At 35.7% G+C, this 15,021-nt stretch overlaps 1 protein-coding gene across 2 annotated transcripts in view; it reads right to left on the bottom strand.

The window, feature by feature from the left end:
- Nucleotides 1–12,677, bottom strand: part of LOC125658911 (RRP12-like protein) — a 136,833-nt gene extending 124,156 nt beyond the window's left edge. Inside the window, exons 1-2 of one of the 2 annotated variants that reach the window (XM_048890364.2) lie at nt 12,427–12,677; nt 255–466 (exon numbers count right to left, since the gene is read on the bottom strand). In XM_048890364.2, the coding sequence (XP_048746321.2) occupies nt 255–466; nt 12,427–12,577 (363 nt within the window). In that variant the 5' untranslated portion in view covers nt 12,578–12,677. Of the gene's footprint in view, nt 1–254; nt 470–12,426 lie in introns of both variants that reach the window. The other variant, XM_048890363.2, reaches the window with a different exon arrangement.
- Nucleotides 12,678–15,021: the final 2,344 nt, after the last annotated feature.

Raw genomic sequence — 15,021 nt, 5'->3', positions numbered from 1 at the left:
CAACAGTCACAGATCTTTAATTTTGAGATTCAACATTCAATCTCTTGAACTCTCGAGTTTTATTAAAGTACGTCCCTTGAACTTTGAGTTATCTCGAGTCACTTGTACTTTCATTTCAGCACATTATGGTTGCATACTTTCAATTTACAGGGTATTGTAGCATGTTAAACATTACATACATTCATTTTGTGCATTTTAATTAGCATACATGTTTAAGTTACATTCTTTCAGTTAGTGTATTTCGACATGTTTACCTCTTTATGAAAAGATGAGTTTGAAGCCCAGTACCTATGTACTCGACTGAAGGTGGTGTTGGTGCACTCTGTCCAGTGTGTTGCCCATGTATTGAATGTCTTCCCACTGGCACTGATGACATCAGACTCTGCTCTGAAACTTACATCCCCATCATCATCTATCTGCTGTTCATCGTGTTTGGCAAGAGCATCAACAGTCAGACTACTCTCTCCTGCTTTTTCAAAACAAGTGTATATGTACATCACTTTGGATATATTTATAATTATTGTAACAGGTTGGGAGAAAATGCAACAGACCAGACCGGGACTCGAACCCGGGCCCCCTGAATCTCTAGTCAAGTGCTCTACCAACTGAGCTATCGATCTGGCCACCAGCAATCGAACCCGTCTGATTGCTACATAATGTATACTACAATGTTGACAGTGGTGGTGTTACATGTAAAATCTTCCTTTGAGGAAGTAAAATTGAATCAGATATACTAACAAATGTACATGTATATATAACTTTGGATATTTTTGTTGCTATATTGTACATTTTCAAGTATCAATAAAATTATACATGCTTTTAGATCTCTGTTAGAGTGTGTATAATTTTGATAGCATAATTATGATATAAAATATACATTCTTAAATTTTTAAACAGATTAAATGTAAATTTTGATAAATAACAAAATATATTACAGCATATTACACATTTCAGATTAATTATTAATTTCATTGTATAGCTGCCTTCACTGTGGAAAATAAACCACCTGTATTAAGCAGGTTTGGAGCACTTCCCATATAGCGTCTTGGTGCTTTAATTGAAAATAATGGCAAATTCCACCAACTCAACATGGCACGAATTGTCTCTTTAAAAAATTGACAACACAGTCAAGAAATTTCATATCAAAGTTGCAGCGTAAGAGGGAAGGAGGCTGTACAGTCCCTGAAATGTTCTCTTTTCCCACTTAAACGGTGAGCGAACGGTGAGCCCATGGTGAACGCACTCAGAGCGAATGCAGAGCAAACGGTGAACGCATGCAGAGCGAACGTTGAATGCAATTTGGTGAACAGTTGGTAAACGGTGAGTGAACGCAGAACGCGAATGGAGCTCAAATGCGAGCAAAATGTGAACGGTGAGCACATGGTGAACGCACTGTGAATGCAATACTAAATATTCATTCGGAATGTTTCAGATGTTTTCCCTTTGTACTTTTTTATAAACAAAGCATACCGGTAGTGCATTTTAGTTAAAGTACAGAATGTATATTTCTCATGAAATGATCGCAAATTTCACATCTATTCATGCAGCAATCGCACACAAAAAGCAAATTTCATGTATACATTGTGTATATTGTGTACAGATACATGATTGTATAAATGGAAAAGCAGGGGGAAATGCATGTTTCGAATCATTATTCTATAATATACCAGTCTAATAGAATGGTTGACCTTTTCGTGATAAATCATGAATATTGACCCATCATCTCTGGATACTATTAGATACATGGTATTTATTTATTAATGCACAATGTATGTGAAAAAGAAAAGACCATACCCTAGTAATTAGCACTGTATTGACATCCAGAATTTACAGGTGTTCATGTATGACTTCAAACTTTAAGAGTTGGTTGTTTGGGATACATGTAATTAACAAACACCCACAAAGGGGGTCTAGATGGATTCATTAAACAAACAACACAGACTGTATAGGTACCCCATGTCAACACCTTCACACTCCTAAACAGTATAAAAAGTTTATTTCCCACTTAGATTAAAAATTCAGATTTTGTGTCATTCACTTTATCAGAACTATATCGACCCAAAGCAATAATCCCAGAATCTATGCAAGTACAAAATTTATTACAGTAACTATTATTAGTAGTGCGACCAAGGATTGCATTTAGATCGTTCAATATTTGTATATCTTTGATGTAGACAAAACTAACTACTGTATTATGCAAGCATTCTTTTTTCATGTTTGGCTCACTGTCAAAATTGATCCTTTCACTTTGGTGTTCTGAATGACAATACAAAGATAAAAGACTGAACACTAAACGAACGGTGAATGCTTTTTGAACAGTGAACGCGAACGGTTGGTGAACAGTGAGCACAAAACTGTAAACTGTGAGCACACGGAAAAATGGTAAAGTAGAACGTACGTTTCAGGGACTGTAATAATCTCAGCGAGATTCATTGAGGCTGGATATTTGGACTGCCACCTCTTAAGAATCTCAGACCAGTGTCACACAACGTGATTCAGGAAATCAGGAAATTGCTTATTGTGATTAAAATGGGTTAATAAACTGAATTTCTTATCCACTGAAACTTTTTGCCTTAGACATCCTATGAACTCCCTATCACAATGAAACATGCATTTCTTACCTTAACATGGTGTAAATCCCACAGTAAATAAAGTTGGCCATTTTTGAAGCCATTGCAAATGGCCACTATTTCATATTTACTTTCTCAACATAGAAGAGTTCAGATAGTATATTTCATGATCGGTTGTACTACTATTAGAGATACAGATTTTACTGATTGACAATTACTTTATAGCATTTAAACATAAAAATTAAAAGCAATAAAAAGAAAACCGTGTAATTTTTAACCAATTTATTTCAAATTTGAAGGCACCATAAACTACCAGAACTCTTCAGTGTTGAGAAGGTAAATATGAAATGGTGGCCATTTGCAACAGCTTCAAAAATAGCCAACTTTATTTACTACATGGGATTTACACCATGCAAAGGTAAGAAATGCATGTTTCATTGTGATATGGAGTTCTGTCTAAAGCGAAAAGTTGGAGCAGACAAGAAATATAGTTTAACCCATTTTAATCGCAATAAGCAGCCAATGTTCAGGCAAGATTTCCTGAATCACTTTGTGTGACACTGGTCTGAATTTCAGAAGAGGCGTCAGTCCAAATATCCAGCCTCGACGAATCTCGCTGAGATTAGGACTGCAAGACACCACATATCATCTGAGCCCCCCACTCCTAAACTCGGTTGAGATTCGACTTGGCTGAATATTTGGACTGACGCCTGCACCGAATCTCAGAGCAGTCCTTCATAATTCATGTCTGGAAATTTACTCTCAGCTTCGGCCAGTTCTAGCAATTAATGTGCACTTAGGTAGGGCTGTGCGGTGCACCGAAAATTTCGGTGCACCGCGATTCATACCATTCGATTCGATGCACCGATTAGAAATTCCGGATTTCGGTTCGGTTCGGTATACATTTTACTTACACCAAAACAATAAATATGGCGTCCGAGTGATGTGCAGAACGTGTGGTTTATTTTGCAACAGAGATTTAAATTACTATTGTGTTGAGAGTTAGCATTTTCACCATTCAGATGTTAATTTACACAACACCATGAGGTTCCCTCCATTTAATATAACGCTAAAACTGGCTTCCCAAACTGAAGAGTTACATAAACACAAAAGAAAGAGTTATCTAACTTAGCTTAGAATTAACATTAATTATACTTTTCTTCTTTTGAGGAAAATTGACATTGTCATTAAGAAGAGTCAAATAAAATAAATGTGATTAAAAATGAGATTTAAACAGTGTGAATTGATGGTCTTAAACAAATTTTTCCATTTTGCACTATTTCTAACAGTTCAAGTCCAGCTGCTCCCTTTTTCGTCATGCAGTTGGCTAACTGGTTCTTTCCAGCACACCATTTCACTGTTGTATTTTCATCACTATTTATGGTTTCACTAATAGCTGCAATGTCTATACGAAGTCTTTTATCATCAACAAGTTTGGTGGAGTTTATTGACTCAATAACACTTTTATTGTCTATGTAGGCTTCCACTGCTAACCGGTGACCGATGATTTCCTCTAAAAGCTTTTTGTAGAAAGCTGCAGATTCCAATCCCTCCTGTAAACTTAACGCTTCCGCTGCTATGGTTGATCTTACAACTCGCTTCATCTTGTTTGTTTGCCAAGTGATCAGACAACAGTTTCCTTGAGTTCCGTGTCTTTGATCCATACAACATGAGCTTCTGTGCTTCCTACACCATCATTGAGGTTACCGAGGGAGGCGTCCGTAAAAACCACTATTTTCCAATCTGTGTAATGTAGGGATTCCCTCAAACAGTTTCAAAGGGGCGCCCCGCCCTGCCGCCGCCCCTCTGCCCTTTCCCAAATTTAAAACAAAAAATTGCCGCCCTTTTGTCATTAACAACAACACAAAAATTCCCCTTTTTGTACCCAATTACAAACGTCTGTTTCTTTTGTCAAGTTCATTTTATTTGCCGGATGCAGTATTTGACCAGGTAAATTGAACAGATCGTAATTGATCACTTGTGTCTAATCCGATAATTGGAAGAAACATCCGTAGAAACTGTTTAAGTATGGTACACTGTATAATTTTCAAAAAAAGTGTATACTACTTCAACATATTCGTTCGGTATGATATTTGCTTAAAAAATATTAAAATCTTATTTCTATTCCAGATACGTTTACAATGGATTTATATGAGTAAAATAGCTCTTTCCGAGGCTAATTCTGACATGCATTCGTTTACTGAAAACTGGCACAAGATTAAGTTCTGAATATTGTGATCATTTTTACAATTTGAAAAAAAGGTGATCGTTTTCTTATTATCACTATATATATGCATTAATATTGTTTTGCTTTTACGGTGAACCACTTAGAATCGGTACACGACTGAAGTGAACCTAGCTAGTTAGATGCGCGGATTGGCGCGCGCTTTTGTGAACCTCAAGAAGTATGAAGGGGTAGTTATGAGCAGTTTGAGAAAAGTCATTTGAAACCTATGTCATTTCTTGGCATACCATTCCTTCAATGCTTTTATCACAAGAAAGATGTCAGTTTTCTTATCAATTCGTGTATTAATTCCCCGGCCATTTTGCATACAAAAATATTTGGAAATTTACTTCATTTTTAAAACACGAACATGAAGTATTCATCTATGGAAATAACATTCTTAATAATATCTGAAAGATTGTTAAAATTATTCTGATACGTCAAAAGTTGTTAGGTTTATCTATAATTAGCGATATGTAAATCAGATAAACAAGAGAGACAATTAACTCAATTTTGCAGAGATCATGTGACGAGACTATTTTACCGTATCATAATCAAAATAAAATTTAAATATATACGGGTAGAATATAAATTAATCCATATCAATTAACCATGATTCCGGTGTCAACTGACTCTGTGCAATATTTCAAAACAAGGCATAGAAATTCCTGAAACATCGCGCAGCTTCAATTAAACTTTCAAATGACTTTTTCATTAACAAATAACTTAAGGTAAGGTTTGCGACATTTTGACAAGTAGCATATCAGTATGTTCAGTATGAATTTATCTTTTGAAAATTGACTTTTTCAAAAATAGCCCGTGTCGGGGTTTTTGGTTTTTCTTTCTTTTTTTTTTACCAGGTGAGCTTTTTTTTTTTTTTTTGTTGATGTTTTACATTTACAGGATCTATGTACAAACGAGAATACCAGTGTTATAAAAACTTATAGGGTAAAAAGATGGTAGAATTTTTTTTAAAAAGTATTATCTATAATATAATCTTTAATACTAGTTGGTAGAAATTTTTATTTTAAAACACAAAAAAGCATTTTTTATATCTTTAATAAAATTTAAATTGGTAAATTGCATTGGCAACAAAAATTGTATATTGAGTAGTTTTACAAGGTCTATATCAGAAAATTTTCACTTTAAACATAATATCTGGACCATCAACATTTAAGAAACCATATAAAATTACTAATCACGGGGCTTTGTTTCCATGGTAACAGATTAAAAAGAATTATTTCATTTAAGTGATTTGTTACTTTGTTTTATAATTGTACAACTTTTTGAAGAGTGCATTGAGCATTTTCATGAACAAAATACAGTTCCAAATCACAAAACCTTGACTTGTGAGGACGTGGTGTTTTAAGCCTCAAACCAAGCGAGGGTTCCCTTCTGCCCCTGTCTGAGGTACTAAATTTCCCTGCCCTTTAGAAGCTGCTGTGGGAATCACTATAATGGTTCTTTAATTTGGAAAAACACACTATAGATTTCATATCCTTCAATCTGTTGACTACCTTAATTGCATGAAGTAGGTCACTGACATGGGCTTCTTTCAATTTAGTGCTAAGATCCACCATTTCAAAGGACATCTCTGGTCTGGAACTCTGCACAACCCAATTTAGCTGGCCAACAAGTTTTATGAATAAAGTTTGTTCTTCAGGAGAGAGAATATCCTGTTTTTGTAAAGCCCTCTCGGGATCCTTAAGTTTGTCATATTTTTAAGTGAGTGGACGTATTTAGTGTGATCCAAGATAATTCTGTTTTTTTCTTGATTTATTGTAAAACCTAGGTAGTTAAAGATTTTCTCCTCTACTTTTCCTGCTAAAAACCTTTGACGCAAATGCAGCATGACTTTTTCTAGTTCACTGTCCCCAGCATGTAAGAAATCATCCACATCACAACAAATAATTCCATGAAGTTTTTGAGTCTGTAGTACAAAAACTGCAGGACTGTTTACAACCAAGTTTCAGGAGTTCCTCCTTCACACTCAAGTAGAACTGTCTAGCTCCATCCTTCAATCTATACAAACAGTGTCTAAGTTTCCATAATGTTCCTTTAGAAACTCCACTCTCAACAGGAGGCTTGAGATAAACATCTCGACTCAATTCTTTGCCTTGTAAGAAAGCAGACTTGATATCTGTGGTTTTTATGATCCACTGTTTATTTGCTGCAATGGTAAGTAATATGCGTATTGCCCCTTTACTTGCAGTGGGGCTATCCCGTTGTATCATGTCTTTTTCTTCGAAACCTCTCGCAACAAGCCTTGCCTTCACTTTGTCTTCATTTTTAGTGATGACCCATCTTGTTGATACTGTTGATTGACCTGTGTCGGGGACCTCTTCATATGCATTAAAATCTAGTAATTTCTGTAACTCCTCTTCTTTAGCTGCCTTTATGAAATTCTTTTCTTTCATTTCCCCCTCATCAACATTACTTATATTGACCTCTTGTTCATCAACTGACACTGACAATTGATCATCTACTACATTGTCAACATTTTTCCATGGTAGGCGACCAAGGTCAACACTTTTTCTGTCTTCACTTACGTCATCTAGTATGTTGTACCAGTTCTTATCAGTGCCTGTTGCTTTTCCCGCTCTACCAAGAACAGTTGCTTTTCTCCAAGGTTCATCGGTATTTAGTTTGTAAGCTATTTTGTCATTTGCTTTAAGATGCACACTTCCTGAAGCACTGTCTACGTTTCTGGTAGATTCCTTATGGACTATAATTTCTGACAGCTCGTATTCACTTGCTCTAGAGTTTGTTGTCTCTCTGGCATTCCAGTGTTCACCCTCAGTAGTTTTCTTGGCCTCTTCATTTCCTGTTCTAGAAGAACTGTCCTCAATTTTACAAAGTCTGTTAGGTGATACACGAACAAACACACTGCCATGACGTACAAAAACCACTTTACCATCTTGGAATACAACTTTTCCTGGTCCTAGCCATCTTTCTTTTCCTTCTCTTTTGTAGAATACACTGTCTCCATTATTGAAAACTTGCTCAGATGCTCCGACTTTACTTCTCAATGCACGCCGTATTCTTTCCTCAGCTTCTGTTTGAATGTAAGCTTTTCTAGCTGAATGCAAAGCATTCATGTTTGGCAAAAATTTCACTGGTTGTTGTGCCCATAAGTGCCGGTAATTTCTCAGTCATAATATTAGGTAAGTTTGGATTGGTTCCAAAAACAAGTTGGTGACTGCTGAATCCATTCCACATTTGAAGAGACTATTCGGTGCCATATTTGCCCAACATAGTAGAGCCTGACAGTCTTTCTTTCCATACTCCGCTTCGAGCTTGATTAACATGCTATCAGTAATTGCATGTACCCTTTCACACAATCCATTCTGGAAAGGACTCATTCCAGCCGTTGTACAAGTACGGACATTGAGAATGGACATCACTTCTCTCATTTCCTCAGAGCTGAACTCTCCTCCATTATCAGTAAATATGGCCCCCGTTACTCCAAATACCCCTATCCAATGTGTCATCAAAGCATCAATTACTTCACTTGGTTTCTTTCTACTTATGAACACAGATACAATATATCGTGACCACATGTCAATAATGTGCAGAATCCATCTGTCATTCCACTTTTTTAGGTCCATTGAAACTTTTTCATTAAACTCTGTTGCCAAAGGCAAAGCTACAACAGGTCGTGGTGGAGTTTTGGCAAACAACTTGCAAATGTCACATTTTCGCTCAATATCTGACAATATCTCATGATATTCTTCCTTCCAGTTTTTCGCATCTTTCAAAAGAGCTACTAGCTTCTTCATTGGTGGATGAGCAAACTGTTTATGAAGTTTGTCCTGAGAAAGTTTTTTATCATCATCTATTGTTTCCGCCTTGCATACATCTGCAACTGCTACAGTATCACACTTATCTATTGGAACACAATAATGGCCAGCTGTTGCTATGTCTTTTCCAAATATGGTGGCTGCATGTATCATTCTCCAAGTCTATTTTCACGCTAGCCTTTTTCATGGAATCTTTAGACAAGAGTAGGGGTATGTCAGATTCTACAACATCTGTTTGAATGGTTACAGCTTTGTCTGCTAGAACAGCGGGAATGCTGAACTCTCCTGTAGACTTGAGACAAGTTCCTCCTCCAAATTTAAACACTTTCTTACTGTCAGAACACTTTATCTTCCCTTAAAGACTCAATATAACTGTTGAACCATGTTTGACCACAAACTGTACTACTACATCCACTGTCAAGCACCGCACAGTTCTGGGCATCCACACATAAACGAGACATGTCTTCTCGTTCAAATCCAGTAAACAACACTGCATGTTCTGTGGTACACATATTAACCTTTGCCATGTTTTCCCAGCTATGTGGACAATCTGTAATCATGTGCCTGTTAGAGCCACATGACTTACAGGTCAATAATTTACCATCACTGCCAGTTGGATTTATGTCCTTCTTAAGTCCTCTCTGTTTTGGACTAGGCGTTGATTTGAATGAGTTGTATTCCGGCTGACGAAAACTGTGTGACTTCGTGCTATCATTGGCTCGACCACATCCACCATGTTTGCCTCCAGAAAATCCAGGTCGATAAGATTGATTTTTTACATACCCAGCTGCTAACAAGGCTTCTTCATTCTCAACAAGGAATGCAGGCTCTAACTTGATACTTTTGCTTGTTCATATAATGTAGCTTTCTCATCATAGTTCATCCCTGTTAGCACAATCATAGTCTCTTCTTTTGAAATGTTAGCTTTGCGCAGTAACTTGGATCATAAAGACCACAGATATTAAGTCTGCTTTCTTACAAGGCAAAGAATTGAGTCGTGATGTTTATCTCAAGCCTCCTGTTTGTATAGCTCATAAGATTTTGACTGACTGTATTTTGGTGGGTTGATTTTTGTTGCCATGTTTTTCCTACTCAAATCTTAAGAATTCACTTTGAAACACTGGTAAAGTTATCACTCACAGTTTTAAGCCTTCATTCACACTAATGGAGTGTCCTTTTCCTTCTCGGAACCACACTATATGCTACCAATTGTTAATTTACACAACACCATGAGGGAAAAGAGTACCAATTCATTCCCCATAGACCTCAATGTTAATCTTTGGCCCTCTCACTAATTAACTATATCGATTTTAAACAAATGACCGCAAACATTTCAAAGTTCATTCCAAGTGTTGATAAAAAATGACAAAAAATATATAGGGTCCCGTGCCTTTTATAGGCCATATTTGTACTTTTTTACAACACATAGCAATCTGCAGTAAATTACACACTTCATTTTAAGCACACCCCTACCATGGTAATTTCCTCAGTCATTTCTCGATTTTGTGCGATAATTTTTCATCCTGACAATTAATTTGAACCTCTATAATATTTCTTTCAATTCCAAATAATTTCACTCTTGATATTAGCCAATCACGCAACACCTAGACATTTATACCTCCGCTCAATCTTGGGTAAACTGCGTCCGGGTTACCCATACGGGGGTTTGGTACTCTCATTCCATGAGGTTCCCTCCATTTAATATAACGCTAAAACTGACTCCCCAAACTGAAGAGTTACATAAACACAAAAGAAAGAGTTATCTAACTTAACATAGAATTAACATCAGATACCAACAGAATATGGTCCGTAAGATCATTGCAGTTTATCTTTACATGACATATAGCATTTCTGTCAGTGGTGGAGTGAAATCAACATCGTACATGTAGGTAATGACACAGATTTGACAGTTAATATGAGAGAAGTAAATCAATAAAGGAGAGATTTTCAAAGACTCTCAATTGATAGAGTTGTTGAATTTTTGCATATCAATGAAAACAATATCATATACATTGCAGATTCACTGTAGATATGATTAATAATCCAAAACTTATGCAGCACATTAATATAACAAATTTTGATAGACTGCTAGTATTTTCTTTTTTCTATCAAAGTTATAAAATGCCATTATGAATAGATAATTGATATGATGTTTACAAATGACGACATATAGTTATATAACTTGATTAAATCAATTAAAATTGTTAATTTTTTTGGTGTCATTAGATAAATTGGACCTAACATGAACCGAATCTAAAATAACCGAACCGTGCTGTTCTGAATCAAAACCGAACCAAATCGAGCTAACTCTGAATCGTCCCAGCCCTACACTTAGGCGGCATTATGCTGTTCGCTTCAAATAAGTGATTTGACTATCAAACTAACTCTCTATCACTCTTAATTTTGTATTGCTTACCGTCTAGGTTTAAAAATCCCAAAATTAAAATAGGCACTAAATTTTCCGTTCAAATGAAGACTTCCATGGGACAATATTTTAACTCCTGGAATTGAAGAGTTCCTATAGTCTACTTTATCTAGTTACTGATACATTGTATCTCTACATACCTACTTGCATTTCGCTAATTTAAAAAACAAACTATAGGAACTCGTCAATTTTGAGAGATAAAATATTTCACCATAGAAGTCTTCATTTGAAAGGAAAAATTAGTGATGGATTATTTTATGGAATTTACATACTTAGAAGGTAAGTAATACAGCATTAATACCAAGCGAAGCAAGGCTCTAAAGGCAACACGTATGTAAAAGAAAAAATGAGAAAATCAGCAAATGAATAGAGATAATCTCTACATACGTTCACTGAAAATTTTGTGATCCATATGGGTGCCGTCATATTACTTTGTTAATTAGTTGCTTCTAGAGTTATTCAAGTTTTAATTTTGAGTGCCAAAAATACAAGACTGACGTGTAATTTGTAATTCAAACACCAACTTTGTTAAAAATGAATGGTATAATTATTATTGTTACAGTTTTAGCCAATCATCAAATTTAAGAACAGTAATACAACTAAATGGATGAACGAGTTCATGAGTTTCTTTAAATAAGAATATACGATATACTTACGGTTCTTTAAATAAGAATATACGATATACTTACGGTTACTTTTGTACCATTCTGAATTTATTGGTTAATTTTGTTTAATTTTAACGGCATTTTTAATTGCAAACGGTATGTATTGTTTTTTATAAGTGTCTACTTTGAAAGAGAAAAAAGTCGAGGCTAAATGTGACGTCACAATGCACGGTTTACGTCACGTTGCGTTTCATTTCCCGCGTTAAATGAATAGGCGGATCCTGAAGAACTGTTATTTCCATATATTCCCCTTTAATATTGAGATCTTACTGGGTGTTTAGTGCAAGAAAAATTTCATAAAATATGTGTATTTTTAAATGAATCATAATCTACCGTACTTAACGGAATTATGATTATCACTTGGGACACGCCAATGCCCATTTCATGCTTCGCTTGGTCCAACGGTCACACCGTATACATATTAGTGATACAGATTTGGTTAAGGTTTAATAGTCAACTGATTTGAAGTGAACAGCAGTGTCACCTAAGTGCACATTAATTGCTAGAACCGGTCGAAGCTGAAAGTAAATTTCCAGACATGAATTATGATGGACTGCTCCGAGATTCGGTGAAGGCGTCAGTCAAAATATTCAGCCAAGCCGAATCTCAACCGAGATTACCCTACCCCCACCCATTGGATTCTTTCAATATAATTTTGCTCAATTATTTAGTAAAGTAAATTTGTTTATTTAGACCGATGAAATATAGACACACGAGGATATTATATAATACATGCACAAACCTTTCGACGTTTGGAAAAATCTGTTTTGGGCTGCTTGTCGAAATGTTTTAGTTTCTGGGTTACTGCTGCTGCTCTGTCCCTTCTTCCATCGTTTTCCTTTCCCCTTTTTATGTTTATTAGCTATTTTTTGCTGTTTCTGACTAGAACCCATCGTAAATTAAATATCATAAAAAGGAAAACATTGACATTTCAGATCCAGAGGTTTCACATGTGCTTTCACCGGAAGTTCAACAGGCATGAGTAATGACGATCCCGATCACGGGCACTGTCGATGTTGGTGAGCGGTAAATGTAGTACGCCCGAAAGCCGAAAGTTCCGGATAGTGATTTTATGCTGCATGTAATACCACAAAATTTGCAGAGGTTACTTTTTGTAACCTAGGTGCATAAAAATAATAGGTATACGGTGTAACCGTTGGACCGAGCGAAGCATGTACGTAACTCCGTGTCCCGAGTGGTAATCATAATTCCATTAATTAAGTACGGTAGATTATGATTCATTTATAAATATATATTTTGAATGAAATTTCCTTGCGCTAAACATCCAGTAACATCTCAATATTATTTAAGGAGTTTATATGGGGACAACAGTTTTACATGATCCGCCTATTCATTGAACGCGGGAAATAAAACGCAAGGCGACGTCAACTGTGCATTGTGACGTCACATTTAGCCTCGACTTTTTTCTCTTTTTCAAAGCAAACAATTATAAACAACAATAATAGAGGTCGAAACCCTCTCACGGCCCGAAGGGCCGTGAGAGCGGAGCTCTCCCTATAGGTAACACGTATATACATGTTTAAAAGGAAAATATAGGAAAACAATGAAAAATTAAACCATACCTATGGAACTTGAAAAGTTTGGTACTAATGGCGTCGATTCGAATACTATCGCGTGGACATGTATTTCTCCATTTTGAATCTCGTCTACCCTAGTTCACGTCGTTCTGAGATGTTACAAAAATTCGTAAAAGCATGTAAATCTTATTTTCTTAATCATATATAATCACTCCACCATTAACGCCATGTTTGTTGTTGTGGTTCAGACGCTATGTTTGTAAATTTGCTAAAATACGACGCTGAATATGACGTCACAATGTACTGTTTACATCAGTTGCGTTATATTTCCCGCGTTCAATATATAGGCGGATCAAATCCTGCTAACTTCGGGTTGTTTTTTTTCTGTTTTGGATATAGATACTAATGCCAAAATTTTTTTGCTTCGCCCTCAAATACGGTCACGCCGTAAAACATATTACATTCCGTATGCAATGAAAAAGGCCGTTAAAACCAAACAAAATTAACCAATAAATTCAAAATGGTAAAAAAAATAACCGTAATTTTATCGTATACTCTTATTCAAAGAAACTCATGAACTCGTTCATCTATTTAGTCGTATTACGGTTTTATATGTAATTATTTGCTAAAACCTGTTACAATGATACCGAGCGAAGCTCGGACGGGCCGAAGGCCCGTCCGCGAAGCAAGGCTCTAAAGGTAACACGTATGTAAAAGAAAAAAGTCAAAATCAACAAAAGAAAAAGAGACAATCTCTATATACGTTCACTGAAATTTTCGTGATCCATATGGGCGCCGCCATTTATTTTTTCATTACCTGCTTCAACAGTTATTCGTGTTTTATTTTGAATGCCAATAATAGAAGACTCTGACTTGCAATTCGTAATTTAAACACTCAGTTTGTTCAAAGTGAATAGTATAATTATCATTGTAACAGGTTTTAGCAAATAATTACATATAAAACCGTAATAAGACTAAATAGATGAACGAGTTCATGAGTTTCTTTAAATAAGAATATACGATAAAATTACTGTTACATTTTTACCATTTTGAATTTATTGGTTAATTTTGTTTAGTTTTATAACGGCTTTTTTCATTGCATACAGAATGTTTTATTGTTGTTTATAATTGTTTGCTTTGAAAAAGAGAAATAGGTTGAGGCTAAATGTGACGTCACAATACACAGTTTACGTCGCCTTGTGTTTTATTTCCCGCGTTCAATGAATAGGCGGATCCTGTAAAACTGTTGTCCCCATATAAACCCCTTTAATATTGAGATGTTACTGGGTTTTTAGCGCAAGGAAAATTTCATTAAAAATATATATTTTTAAATGAATCATAACCTACCATACTTAACGGAATTATGATTACCACTTGGGACACTCCAATGGACATTACAATACATGCTTCGCTCGGTCCAACGGTCACACCGTATACATATTATAATTATACTATTCACTTTGAACAAACTGAGTGTTTAAATTACGAATTGCACTTTAAAGTCTTCTAATATGATTACGGTGTGACCGTTGGGGCGAGCGCAGCATATCTGAATACATTTTCAAAAAATTTATATTGAAAACAAGGAAAACTGATCTGGTTCACTGTCAATACGTAGGATTACTGTCTTGCTCTTCTCACCAATGTAGGAACCAGTTTAGCGGGAAATGCAACGAGCGTGTTGTGACGTAGCCTGGTAGTTGTGACGTGACTGTTTACGTTTCTTCAGACAATATTTTAAAAAGAAAAAGAAAGGGGGAAGAATATGATTTTCATCCTTTCCTTTCAAATAAGAAAGG

Source organism: Ostrea edulis, chromosome 9, assembly GCF_947568905.1.
Source record: "Ostrea edulis chromosome 9, xbOstEdul1.1, whole genome shotgun sequence".
NCBI classification, from domain to species: domain Eukaryota; kingdom Metazoa; phylum Mollusca; class Bivalvia; order Ostreida; family Ostreidae; genus Ostrea; species Ostrea edulis.
The sequence above is the reverse complement of the archived record's forward strand: the minus strand, read 5'-3'. Positions and strand labels throughout refer to the sequence as shown.